Genomic DNA, 12,876 nt, shown 5'->3' on the forward strand with positions numbered 1-12,876 from the left:
CCGTTCGTGAATTGCAATATGTGTTCTAAACCAATTAATTAAGAAGTTAATTACGAAACATTTGTTAAATGGTTGAGTATGTGTTTCGATTTCTCGTGCAAGCAATTTCTGCCTCTACGAATAATCGAGCTCAAGGACAAGAAGAATTATGCTACCTGCCGCAGGCAATTTTCAAAACTTCCGTAAAACTTAAAAACGATCACCTTGTATAGCACGAGCACGTGGTCGAATTAGAGCACTGCACGGGCTCGGGCTTACCCGAAAGCCCGGGCCCGGCCCGGCCCGTGGGCCGGGCCGGGCCGGGTAGAGGAGTTTTTTCACGGGCTCGGGCCGGGCTCGGGCACGGCGTGTGCTTTTTGACGCGGGCCCGGGCCGGGCTCGGGCTTTCTGCGAGTTATTCTCGGGCTTCTCAACTCTGAAAAACATGCATTTTTCGGTCTCGGGCCGGGTTCGGGCCGGTTTCGAGTCGGGCTCGGGCCGGGCTCGGGCTTAAGGTAAAGGGGTGGCGGGCTGGGCCGGGCGGGTAACGTAGATTATTTCCGGGCCCGGGCCGGGCTGGGGTCTCGCAATAAAAGTTTTGATCGGGCTCGGGCGGCCCGCCCAATGTAAAAACGGGCCGTGCAGTGCTCTAGGTCGAATACACAAAGCACTCTCACATGCTGCAACTAATATTGCCGTCTTTCTCTGCAATAATTTCCAATTGTGCCTACTTTAGCCACTGTCATTGTACACCTGCAAGCCGGCACTGGCAGGAATATACGCGTATAGTCAAATATACACTAACAAGAAATACCATACCATGGTAAACTTATCGCGTATAGCTTCAGAATTATATTCTCATTCATTTCGTGATGAAAGGTAGATTGAAGGTCAATGAAGGTCAATGTTCAATACTTTTGTTTTATTTGCGTTTGTTTCTTTGTATTTTTTTAAATTTAGCGCACATGCCCATTGCCGGCCCGTAAGTGTGACGTCACAGATTTCAATGTACTTCTTTCGTATTTAGGGCCGCTGATGGCACAGTTAAAGTTCTCGAAACTTCCTAACTCTAGTACTGGTCTCTTTCATAATGCGACGTATAGTCCATCTTTACCAATCAAAAATTAACTATGCACGAGTGGACACCATCAAAATTCATGACGTCATGGTGAGTTGGTGCGTGACGTCATGGTGGCGTCGCCACCCGTTTTGGGTTTTTGTGTATTTCTCCAACTTACCAAACCTTTGCTGGCGATAAGAGTGGCTTTTTTTTCTTTATTTTTGTTACTCTACAGTAGGTTAATTTACTAATAAAGCTGAAATAATTTTTTGTTCTCTTTAGTGTCACTTTACCACGCTCCAAAAAAGAAATATGTCCATCTTCGAACTGCGTAGGGATTGATATAGTCAATGGGTTTCGTGTATTATTATTTTTCTTTTTTTTTTTTGAACATTGAGCCAGAAAGAAGCAAGCAGGCTTTCGCAGCGGCCTATCCGCATCGATCAGGCTCGTGTTAGCAATCCGATCGTGACCGTGTTCACATTAAAGAAGAAAAAAAAAGGCCCACAGAATTTTTGAGCAGTTTCTTGACCGTTTCTATAATGCAGTAAATCGAGGAAGTTCTCGGCACTGTCTTCACACGCCTTAATGTCGCTGAGCCCCCCTGCAGAGCGCGCACCTCAAAGGCAACTCCGACAGGGTTATTGGCAAGGAGTAGCGAGGACACGCTGTGAGCAGAGTAGCTGTACGCGTGTACAAATGTGCGACTTACCAGCGCATGCTAGGAATTCCTAATCTGTGTCGCTTCACGCGGTGCTATTATAATGCTTGAAACGGTGTCGCTTGGCCTCAAGAGGCCAAGTGACGCCCCTAAAGAATCTCGAGGTACCGAAACAGAAATGTAGGGCTACACACTCTGTTCTTAGCATTTGCACCCGCGGTAAAAGCAGATACAGCATGCTGGTGTTTTAAAGTGGGCAAGTATACCATTTCTATACGCTTTCCACGTCATGCAGTGAGACAGGAGACATTTTAATACTTTCTGTGGTCGTGCGCATGCTACCGTAGGGAAGGGGACGCTCGTCTTCAGGACATAAAGAAAGCACCTTGTGCTTCCAGAATGGCCCGCTGCATCTGGACATCGTAAAATTCCGCCATATTGTCGTATTCCGTAGTGGTGGAATTTTTAGCCAATCAGGGCGACTGTACCAGCCCTCTGGGCCAATCATAGATAACAATATGGTGAATTCATCCATATGGCGGAATTTTACAGCTTTGCATAGCTTTCGCCCCACTTCCCCTACGTGTGCTCGGACTACTGCAAGTGCTTTGCGAGGCGTTCCCCCATGCCACGGACCACGAGGAAATGCCTTATACACTTCGTATAGCTAATGATCACTTGGCATTACTTCGTATAAGTTAGCATCACTTCGTATAGCCAGGACCAGCTAGGAACCGATCAGCTCCGCCGTGTCTTTAGCCTTGCGCCACTAGTGCAAGCTACCCCAATTTTTTTTGTCTACGAAATGCATCGACTTCAATATTTATCCTTCTATCTAGCTTAAGCTCAATTCTTTTTAAAAATATATTGCTAATTTCACTTTTTTGCTGCCCCGTCCTGTCACCTGTGACACGATATTGTTGTTTTCATTTTGTTCCGGGAAGCGCTTCGCATTCTTCCTTTTCGTTTTTTTTTTCTAGACATATGTTTTCCTCCTCGTCCTCCTACTCGTATAGTTACACAATATGTCAGTGGTGTGGCGGCTGCACTATGTACAACGTTCTGTCCGTGAATGTGATCGCCTCTCTTGGTTTGTTTTTTTTACTGAGGCGAGTAGTCATGGCGGCATTGTAACACGATAACTTAGCATGAAATAAATATACATCAAGTACAGAAGAACACATTGCGAAAATGATACAACAATTAGTAACGATTGAACCTAACTCAGAACCGCAATCGTTTTTTTTTTTGTCTCTTTTCTTTCATTATCTGCTGTCCTTCTCATTTCCTGTATGGTGAAGCGTTTCATTCCAATGGACCTTTTACTTGTCTAAATCTTTGCCTCGTTACCATAGTTTGCAATATAGCCGCGATGAAGTAGTGCCTCGCCAATCCTATAGCCTCAGAGCACGGTTACCCACGACGCCGGGAAAGCATACAAATATGCAATACTTCGAGAAAAAACAGTAACAATACACAAGGACTGAAAGAGTGGCCTAGTGGTTATGGGTTCGTTCTAACGTTATGGTGCCACATAGAGTAAACGAGGACGGATGCAGACAAGAAGGATACAAGCGCTTGTGTTCTTTCTGTCTGTATGAATATTCTTCTACTTTCTGTAGCGCCATTGCATCAGCATGAGCTAACAGGACATTCAGAACATATATGGGCAGGTTTCCGTGTGATGGCCGCGTACTCCGCGAAGCACAGTAAGATAACAGGAATGAAAAATCCTCATACTGTGTATGAATATCCCAGAGACTGAATCCTTCGCGCAACGCAGGCTGGCAGTCGAACCAACTACCAATCGACAACCTTCTCGCTTACGAAGAGATTGATGACTGAACACTTGTTCCAATTACCGCGCACCATGAGGATGCGCGCGGAAGCCCAGAGACCTGAGCTCTAGTTTAGGCAATCATACAATACTTAGTACGGAGCAGTGGGAGGCACAGTTTGCCAGTTCGGAGCTGGGAGTGCAACCATAGCACTTCTGGATCATGTCCGGCTGGCGGCGGAGGCCAGTGGAGTCCTGGACGGAGGGCCCCACCCATAAGACTCTGTGACCCATTCCCTTTTGCCTTTTGAATAAAATCTTTCATTCATTCCTCCACTCACTTGTTTATTATTATTTTCTTTTTTCTTGTGAGTGCCTGACAAATATTGAGCTGCATATGCCGTGCGCCCAAGTCTCCCAGTGAATGGAGAATGAATTGTGGTGTTGATGTTGTTCTGCTTTCTCTAATTTCGGCCTGCAGCCCATCCTGAGTCTTGAAGTAGACTGAACCGAGTGACCGCCCGTATATGTACTCACGATGCAGCTCCCGATGCGCGCGCAGTTTGTGTCCTTTTTGTACATTTTTCTTCCTTTCTTTTGTACCCCGTATGTCATCGTGGTCACTGTTATAGGAGTTTAAATCTTATCGGAATCACTATTCAAAGCACTTCCCTGTGCGCTTTTCCTTAGTTTGTTGTTGTTTATTTCCGCGCTCTGTATTCTATGGCATTCACCCACGACCTCGAAAAACAGTCTGGTATAAAGCGCCAACTTTACCTTGCAATGTGTATGACGTAGCAACCTCTTGGCAAGTGCGAACTGCAGCACCGTGTTATACAGCCAGCCCCGTTGTCCCATATATGTAGAGAAGGAGAATGAGAAGAAGAAGGAAATGCAGGGAGGTTAACCATATATGTATGGTTGTCGTAGGGCAATCGGGACACACCACCTTTGCGACTATACGCAATTATCCCCGAAATTACAGTGATTGAGCACTGTAGTGACCGTGCTTCTCACATTATGAGCTGTTAGATAAGGTAATAGCTTGACAAAAGGAGGCGGCGAGAATGTAATCCCTCGTTTGCGCATGTCACACTGCCTTCGTTCATGGCGCAATGGAACCGTTTAGCGAATACGAAGGCCAACATTCGCCAAAACACCCGCGCAACGCGGAAGAAAGGTAGGCACATCTTAGCGTGTTTGGCGAGTTGAAGGCCTACAATGGCTACGTAATATGCCACATACAAATCTCTGATTTTCCCTTGCGTTGTTATAATACCGTGACACCAACAGCTGTACTGGTTCTATTACTATCGCCCCTTTATCAGAAAAGATCTAGGCCCGTATCCAAAGGTTAGTTCGCTCTGAGTATATCTTCTCACTGTACAGAGTGATATAGCATTGCGTATTTCCCGAGAACTTTCCTACCCTTGCGCATCTACTCATAAAGCTCTACATGGTCGAGTCACTTTATTGACACGAAGCCATTCTCCTCCAAGCAGGCACGTAATTGTTTCAAACACCTTGCGTCTAGCTGATAAAGCACGCTTCCCAGATAGTATGGTGATTTTAACAGAGAAACATTTCGGCGGATAGTACTCCTAGCAGGGAATCAAAGAACGGAATCTGACACGCGAGGATGATTGCACATGCGGAATCTAACGGTCGGCCCTCGCTGCCAGCTGCAGGAGAATAGCAGCAAGGAGCAACGGGATCAACAAGACAGGTGAAAGTGTCGGGAAAAAATGAAAGAAAGCAGAAGGAAAGCAAAAATGAAAGACATAAAAAAACACAAGCAAAGGAAGATGGGTAGAATTTATAGAAGACAAGAAAGACAGCCATAAGGTCTGGCCTTGTCTGCAGCTGAGCTTCCCCACTCGCGTTAGCTCGGTCATTCCGTGTGAGTCACCACCCCATCTGTCCTTGTCGCGGGAACCCTCCCCTCCTCCCCCCTTCGTGTGTTTGCTGTGGAGAAGGCGTGGAAGATGCTCGTGGCTGATACACACACACACACGACAACAGTTGGCGGACCAACAAAGAAGAAGATGGTGGGAGAGGTTGCACTCCACATTGAAGCGACCTGCCTCACGTATAGGACACGCCGTACGAAAGAAACTGACTCGGCGGGCCTCCGCCACCAGCGCCCGAAATTGGCCACTTTGAGTTTCGGTCTGCGTCTGCCGATCCTCTTTGGCATCTCGATCGCGTGCCGTGGCCTCTTGTGCTGGTTTGTAGCGAAAGCGAAAGAGAAGAATAAAGATACAGGAGAAGAAGAAGAAGCAGGAGGGAGACTACGCCGCATCGCCACAGGCACACTTCCCGTTCCTAGCGCGGGCGCGCGCAGCCTTTAGCCGCCAGCCGGCAACATTCGGGAGGTCGGAGTGCACCGAGCGTGTGTTTAGCACGCCGCGCCGAAGCCGAGACCGTCGCCGCCGCCGAAGAGAAAACTCGGCAGCGCGGCGTTCCCGAGAGCTAGGAGCAGCGACGCGGGCAGGGATGCGCGCAAAATGAATACCAGATGAGCGATTTTGTCTTCAGAACCCCCCCCCCCCCCTCCGTCCACACTGGCAGCGGCGGCGCATTTTGCAGGGTTGTCCGTCGCTCTGGCCGCCGCCACGCGCTAGCTAGGTCCGTATTGCACGGTGCCTTCGCTGTTTGTTTGTTTTTTGTCGCTGCTTACTTTGTTTGCTCCTTCGTACAGTTCACGATTCTCGGTGAGCTGTTGCTGTTTAGTCTCGCTGGCCGGGCCAGCTGCATGCGTCCCATCGCGCCGACCGACCTAGCTGCTCCGACGGCGGCGAGACTGACCTACATGGCGGACGGCAGCCCCACTCGAATCTGCCCCGTAGAAGGAACAGGGAAGGGCCCGACGCCGAATACTGGCGAGCAAGCGAGTGCGCTAGCGCGCGCGCGCGCCTATGGGAACCGGTGCGAGCTATAGCTGCCGGCTGGAACGGCGCGCGTGTAGTGTTTGCTGCTCGGAACGACGGTTACAAAGAGTCTCGAGTGTGTGCGTCGATTCCCGCCTGCTACAAGCGGTGACAGTGACACACACACACACACACGCCACGACAACGGGAGATCTCGTTCGCCCTCGGAAAGCAATAGCGTCCGCTGGCGCCTCTGCCTCAAAAAAGAGTTTATTATGCACTAGCCGACCGCATGGAAGCTTTTTGACGAACTCGTACACCTTCGTAAGAAGGCCTGCTTGTTCTTATACTTCGCTTTTTTTCTCTCTTCTCGCGTGAAAGAAAGAAAAAAGCGCTTTCGGCGCGAAACGAAACTGCCTCCCTCCACCTCCCCTTCACAGTCGCCATCACCTGCTCCACACGGCAACGCGGCTGAGTTCGCCGAAGCGTATCGGCCGCATTCGGCCGGCGCGCCCTCCCTACTTTCCCCTATTGCTCGATACGGTCGTGGAATTTCCAGATGCAACAACCCCGTCGCCTGCGACACCTTCCTTTTCATTTCGTGTTTCCTCGAGACTTCGTACACATTATTATTATTTTTTTTACTTCTTCTACTTCTCTGGCAAGTACGAGGAACTTTCGGTGAGGTTCCTCGTCGCAAGGCATACGTACACGCGTGACAGACGCGTGCGAGCCGCTTGTACCAAACGAACCAGACAAAAGGTATTCTTGCAGATCTACAGCTTCTTGAAACAACGTCCCAGCAAGGCCTTCTTCTACTCTGTCCAGAGTGGGATAGCCAGGCACACAATAGCTGCGAAAGGGGGGCTTTCGTTTTCTATCGCGCAAATCGCTGTGCTTCCTCATTCCTCGGAATCTCGGGCGTTCGCAAGATAGTGCAGGAGGGTATGCAGCGGGAGAAGTGCCGGAACACGGCTACGGATGCTACCAGATTATTCGAGGTCGTTCTCGGAACTCCGATTTCTCGACCCAATGTTAGCTCATCGCGACCTGCTGTCGTGGTTTTCCGAGCTCGAGGCTCCAAGGGGGCTGAGGTGATGTTTAAATCGCAGGTCAAGTTAGAAGTGAAAGTCGCGCCCTCAGCGGCGTAGCGGTTGCATTCTGTTTATATAGGGCGACCTTCGTCCTGTTGTCGTCGGCTTGGAAAAGAAAGCGCATTCCAACCCAGACACGCTGGTTGGTGTTCTTTGCGCGCGCTGGTCTTGTACCGGTCGGAAACGGAATTGCATGAATGGGGAAAGAAGTAAAAAACGACAAAGGTGAAAAAAAAGTAAAAACTTGACAAGATTTATTATACAACATATAATTACAGTAGGCAGTTTCAAGGAAAGCATCTCATTCTTCGCTTGTTCTTTTCTCTCATATTTTTTTCTTTTTTAGCTGATGGTCGTTTTTCGTGTCGTCCTCTCTGACGGCGCTGCGCCCCAGTCGTTCAGCCGCCCATGATCCCACGCACCCAATTTGCTATATACAACAATATTCACACTAAGTCAGAAAATATAAAAGCAATAACAAGACACGATGAAAGTGTCAAACAAGTTCCTTCAATAAAAAAATAACGTAAAGGTGGCAAGCCAGACATTAATTAGACAGAATGTGAAGAACTAAGCAGCTACTAGGATGAAGGATAATCGTCAGAGGATCCTATAAGGTTGGTCTGTGAAGTAACTAACAAAAAAGCTGCTCCTGCCGCTTGGCATTTACAGAGGAAGCAAAAATACAGATCACGCGTGACTTGAGCTGTACAAGGACACTTGGCGATTCCGCTCTGCTCGAAAGTTGGGAACAGGAGTGCTAGGCTGCTCTCGAAATGTGCGCGGGAGCCGATAGGAAGAAGCCCTACACGTAATTCGAACCGCCGACTCCGGCAGAGGGAAGAATCTGGCTCTAGGTGTGTGTGTGTGTGTGTGTCTTGTGTCTGTAAACTGTGTTTAGAGGTTTGTGGGTGTGTTGGTCTGGCGTGCTCCGTCGTTTCCAGGTTTCTTGGTAAACGTGGCGCCGCCGCTGTAGCAGTGGTCATCGTGGTGACGTGGTTGGTCTCTCTCACTCTGTAGGAAAGGCTCCGAGCGCGCAGGAAGCGGTTCGAACGCTTCCGGCGGCTGGATGATCGCAGTGGTGTCGCTGTTGTCCTGGTGTCTAGTTTTCGTCCGTTCCTCGTGTGGTCGACTCCTCCTCTGGGTTCAGCAGGCCGCTCTGCGACGTTTCGCAGACGTATTCAGCGGTTCCTCCTCGCCGCGTTTTTGCGAGTAAGGGTCTTTCGACGTCAGAGAGTGGTCGCAGGCGCGGCCGGGCTTCCCGGGAGGATCACTCAGTGCCATCCCTTGGATTCCAAGCTGCATGGACAGAAGGTAAACAAAACAGGCGTGAGAGCACAGCACGACGACGTAGCGCAAGGCGTCATAATAGCGTGACAGAGAGAGAGAGAGAGAGAGGGGGGGGGGGGGCAAAACGCACCGTAATCGGATGACACAACACGCGCAGGCAGCGCTCGTGCAACAGCCGCGGCGGCGACGACAACGCGGTCGCGAGAGACACGCATCAAGGACGGGCAAAATGAGCTTCGCGAGAGTGCGCGCGCGGTCTACGAAGAGAGGGGTTGCCCGCGGCCTTTAGAAGGTCGCAGTGACTGCTCCCGACGCTGCCGTCGGTTGTTTCTTTTGGTGCTTCGCTGTGGCGTAAGCGCAGGCCCCGTTCTCCCTGGCGAGTAGCCGCATGGCTAGTTGGCTTGACGGCCACCGGACAGAAATGGGCCGGCTCTCCTTGACAGTGACTCGCGCAGCGGCTTTCTTTTGTCCGGCGGCCGTTGCACCCAGCGGAGTGCGCGAACTGAGAAAGGGCGCGAAAAGCTAGGTTGGCGCGGCGTTCTCGGAATTCAATTTTGGGCGACGCGACATTGACAAGGAGAAACATTTGGTGCTCTGGTTATCGATTTCGCTTCACCCGCGATGCGGGCAAATAAAGCGGGAGATAATTTCGAAACTAGCAGATAGCTCGCGTATTACTCTAGATTAGATCGAACCAGAGTAGCGTAGGTGTAATGAAGAAAGATAACTCACATGATGGGAACGGGCTTCTTGATGATGACAGGGTGCTCCTTGACAACGGGCACCTCGACTGGAATGTGCTTGGTGAAGGGGACGGGCACGTGCTTGTGGATGTGCACGGGGTATGGCTTGGGCACGTGCACGGTCACCGGGACGGGGAAAGGCTTGTGCACAATGAAGGGCTTGGGCACGTGGACGATGTAGGGCTTGGGCACCTTGACCGGGTACGGGACTGGGTAGGGCTTGTGGATGGTCACCTTGTGGGGCACAGGCACGGACTTGTGGACGTGGTACACTTTGGGCACGGGGTAGTACTGGTGAATGATGTGCGGAACTGGGTAGGGCTTGGGCACAGGCACTTGCTTGTACACGGGCACGGGCTTGTGTACCGGGTATGGCACCGGAACCGGAACGGGGTGCGGAACGGGCACAGGCTTGTGGACTTTCTTGACGACGAGAGTCAGGTGCGGCTCGTACCAGCCGTGACCGCCGTGGCCGCCACCGCCACCATAGCCGCCGCCACCGCCTCCGTAGCCGCCGCCACCACCGCCGTAGCCTCCGAAGTGACCCGGGTCTCCCAAGGCGCTGCCCACGAGCAGGGCAGCGACGCACAGGAACACTTTCATCCCGGTTCTGGTAGCCTGCGACCAGGAGCGGAAACAAAACGGCACACGATTCCGTTCTTATAGAGATGCAGGCATTCCTTAGAGATGGCCGCTGCCCCCTGTTAGACGGAACTAGCTTCCGGAAAGCGTCCGCTTCCCCCCGCCCCCCTTGTTCCTCACCCCACCCCTTCCCCAAGCTTCTTCGGATGTGCTCTAGGACACACCACCGCCTGCTTCCCCCCTTGCACGCCGCCACTGCTCGTCGGCAACGGCGACTTGCTCGGTGCCGCGCTACTCACCTGTTGTGCCTCGGTTATCCCAAAGACCAGTGACGACCGCTGTGAATTGAACTCTATCTTTTATAGTGGCTGACCAGTGTGAGCCGCGTTGGAGAGACGGCTACCCGTGGCGAGGAGGACCACGGGGGAAGGAAACGCTCAGGCTTGGGGCCGGTGGATGGCTGCAGGCTTCTGGCAGTATTTATACTGCCCGCCAATGGCGTCGCTTGACCCATTTGGCGAGTGGAGGAGGGGTACCCGCGGCGAACTAGGGCAGCCCTCGCCCGTGTAGACGTCGCGGTCCCTCCACCTTCTCCAAACGTGGCGGTGGCAGTGAGGAACCGCGGCCGTGCTGATGCCTTCCTTGCCGGACCAAAGGAGTTCCCCGCCTCCTCGCCCTTTCGGCTTTCTCCAGGGGCTCACCTTTGTCTTCGACTTTCGGCGTGCGAGGAGGAGCGAAAAGTGAAAGTGCTGGCTGGCGCATTCACTGCCTTGGATTTCCTCGGACACTCTTCGCAGAAACGGGTGGACGGCGGAAGGCGAGTCGCGGGGATTGCCATTCTTGCCACCCGCTTTTTTTTCTGCGGCTGTTGCTGCTGCAGCGAAAGGGGCAAGGGGGGAAGCCGGCAACAGCAGAAAGTATCTGCTCGAAGCACGCGCTGGAAACCACAGCCGATACGGCAGTCTGAAAGGGCGGAAGCGCCATCTCGGAGAAGAAGCTGGAAACTTTGCGCTGCCGCTCTGACTTATTACATGACGCGATCATTATAAAAGCCCCGGATAAACGGATAAGTGCTGGTAATTCACGATCCAATAGCGATCTCATTGACACGCAAACATAGTTTGCAATGGGAGGGTGTTGGAGGTTATTTTCGGTATTGGTGTTGCTTAATTTGAATGATTTATAGTTAACGAGTATCGCCGCTGTTTGAACGAAAGAAGACATTGCATAGGCTTTTTCCTGGGGAAATATACTCTCGACCACGCGTACATTTGTTTATTTTTTTAAATACCCTCAGTCGCCGAGGCATTATAGAGGAAAGCGCAGTAATAACAAAACAATAAATTACTGATATACGCGACAAGAAAGAACGTGTTATAATAATAATAAAAAATCAGAACATGGCAGGCAACTAACATCTGAATTTAAAAACTGTAAACGAACAACATGTTACCACGCGAGGTCACAAAGGGAACCAAAACCAGAATCGCTGAAGCAGAATCAACTGTAATTAGCAAGGCAGGAAACAGTTAAAAAAAAGAAAAAGTTCAGAAATACGGAAATAACTAAATAGTGACATCTGCGTTACGTTATGCGAAGTGAGGAAGGATATTTTGCGATATATAAATATACGCATCAGCTTTGAGCCGAGACGCACTGTCCTGGTCGTGCACTTCAACCACACTTTATTTATTTATTTATTTATTTATTTATTTATTTATTTATTTATTTATTTATTTATTTATTATTTATTTATATTGCTACAAAAATCAAGGAATGGCTGTGAGCTCGAAGCAGCACCGCGAATCACGTTTTCTTGTGGTTAGTGATATTGGCCCCGCCGACAGCCTTGAATGACGAGCCGGCCGGGAGAGGGTGTGTAATTTCTGTTCGAACTACAATTCGCATGGCACTTCTGTGTCCAGCGCTCATTCGTCAATAACGGCTGAGTTATAAAGGAGGAAAAAAGTAGTAATATTACAGAAGAAAGATGCCTACTTCATTATTCGGAATGTTGCAACAAAGAATACACGCACTAAAACTTATGTTGCCACGAAAGCTACCGAAAACGAAAGCGCGTTAACCTTATCACCGAGACGCAACGTTTGCCCATATTCACGAAGCTTTTAATACACTAAAACAGTTTGTAAAAGCAGATGCGATCCAATCGTGCTGTCAGAGGACTGCTCTGGACTGATTAGCGAGGGCTGTTCGGCAATAGCAATGAACACTAACGAAAAAAAAAATGCTTTGCGAATGCAGGTCCCTTGTCTGCCACTAGCCTTGAATGAGTTTCGACGCTTATCTCGGTCACACACAACCAAGGATTTTTTAAGAGATAGCAAGGGAAGCACGAGGCATGTCTGTCCTGATGGAGAAATCTATAGATAACCTCGTGCCCTGAGAAAATGACCACGCGCCAAAGGAAATGAACACAGCACCGACTCACTCTATCAATGTGGACAGAGGCAAACAAGAATGATTTGCACAGCCTTGTTCGTTATCCCAAGGACAGTAGTGCAAAGACAAACTAAAATCTAACCTAATGTTAGCAAAACCATCGCCTTCCCCCCCCCCCCCCTTTTTTTTTGGGGGGGGGGGGGACAGCGTGTTAGGCCTGATTCGATAATATTTCTAATCACGCGTGAACGGCGGTTATGCCATTAAACGTATCGTCTAAAGAAGAAAACCAGTCGCATCAAAGGAACTCGGCTGCTCCGACCTGGCGAGCCAGAAGGCCCTGGTCGTGAGTGCCCAAGCCGCGGCTATAGCCAATGGGCTTCTGTAATGAGGAGCCCACCTAGTATTTATAAGGAACGT

General features: G+C 50.2%; 1 protein-coding gene across 1 annotated transcript; it reads right to left on the reverse strand.

The window, feature by feature from the left end:
- Nucleotides 1-7,673: 7,673 nt before the first annotated feature.
- On the reverse strand, nt 7,674-10,443 carry LOC119450641 (uncharacterized). Its single transcript, XM_037714154.2, has 3 exons — nt 10,356-10,443; nt 9,464-10,092; nt 7,674-8,740 (listed from the first exon to the last, which is right to left on the reverse strand). Exons 2-3 carry the CDS (start codon nt 10,075-10,077, stop codon nt 8,716-8,718), a joined length of 639 nt encoding a protein of 212 aa, XP_037570082.1. The 5' UTR covers nt 10,078-10,092; nt 10,356-10,443; the 3' UTR covers nt 7,674-8,715.
- Between the last annotated feature and the right edge of the window lie 2,433 nt (nt 10,444-12,876).

The sequence above is a fragment of the Dermacentor silvarum genome, chromosome 4, assembly GCF_013339745.2.
Source record: "Dermacentor silvarum isolate Dsil-2018 chromosome 4, BIME_Dsil_1.4, whole genome shotgun sequence".
NCBI classification, from domain to species: domain Eukaryota; kingdom Metazoa; phylum Arthropoda; class Arachnida; order Ixodida; family Ixodidae; genus Dermacentor; species Dermacentor silvarum.

Coding starts and splice junctions, on each gene's coding strand:
- LOC119450641 (XM_037714154.2), bottom strand. CDS start 10,077: ATGAAAGTGTTCCTGTGCGTCGCTGCCCTGCTCGTGGGCAGCGCCTTG. Junction 8,741..9,463: donor AAGAAGCCCGTTCCCATCAT/GTGAGTTATCTT, acceptor CTGTCCATGCAG/CTTGGAATCCAAGGGATGGC.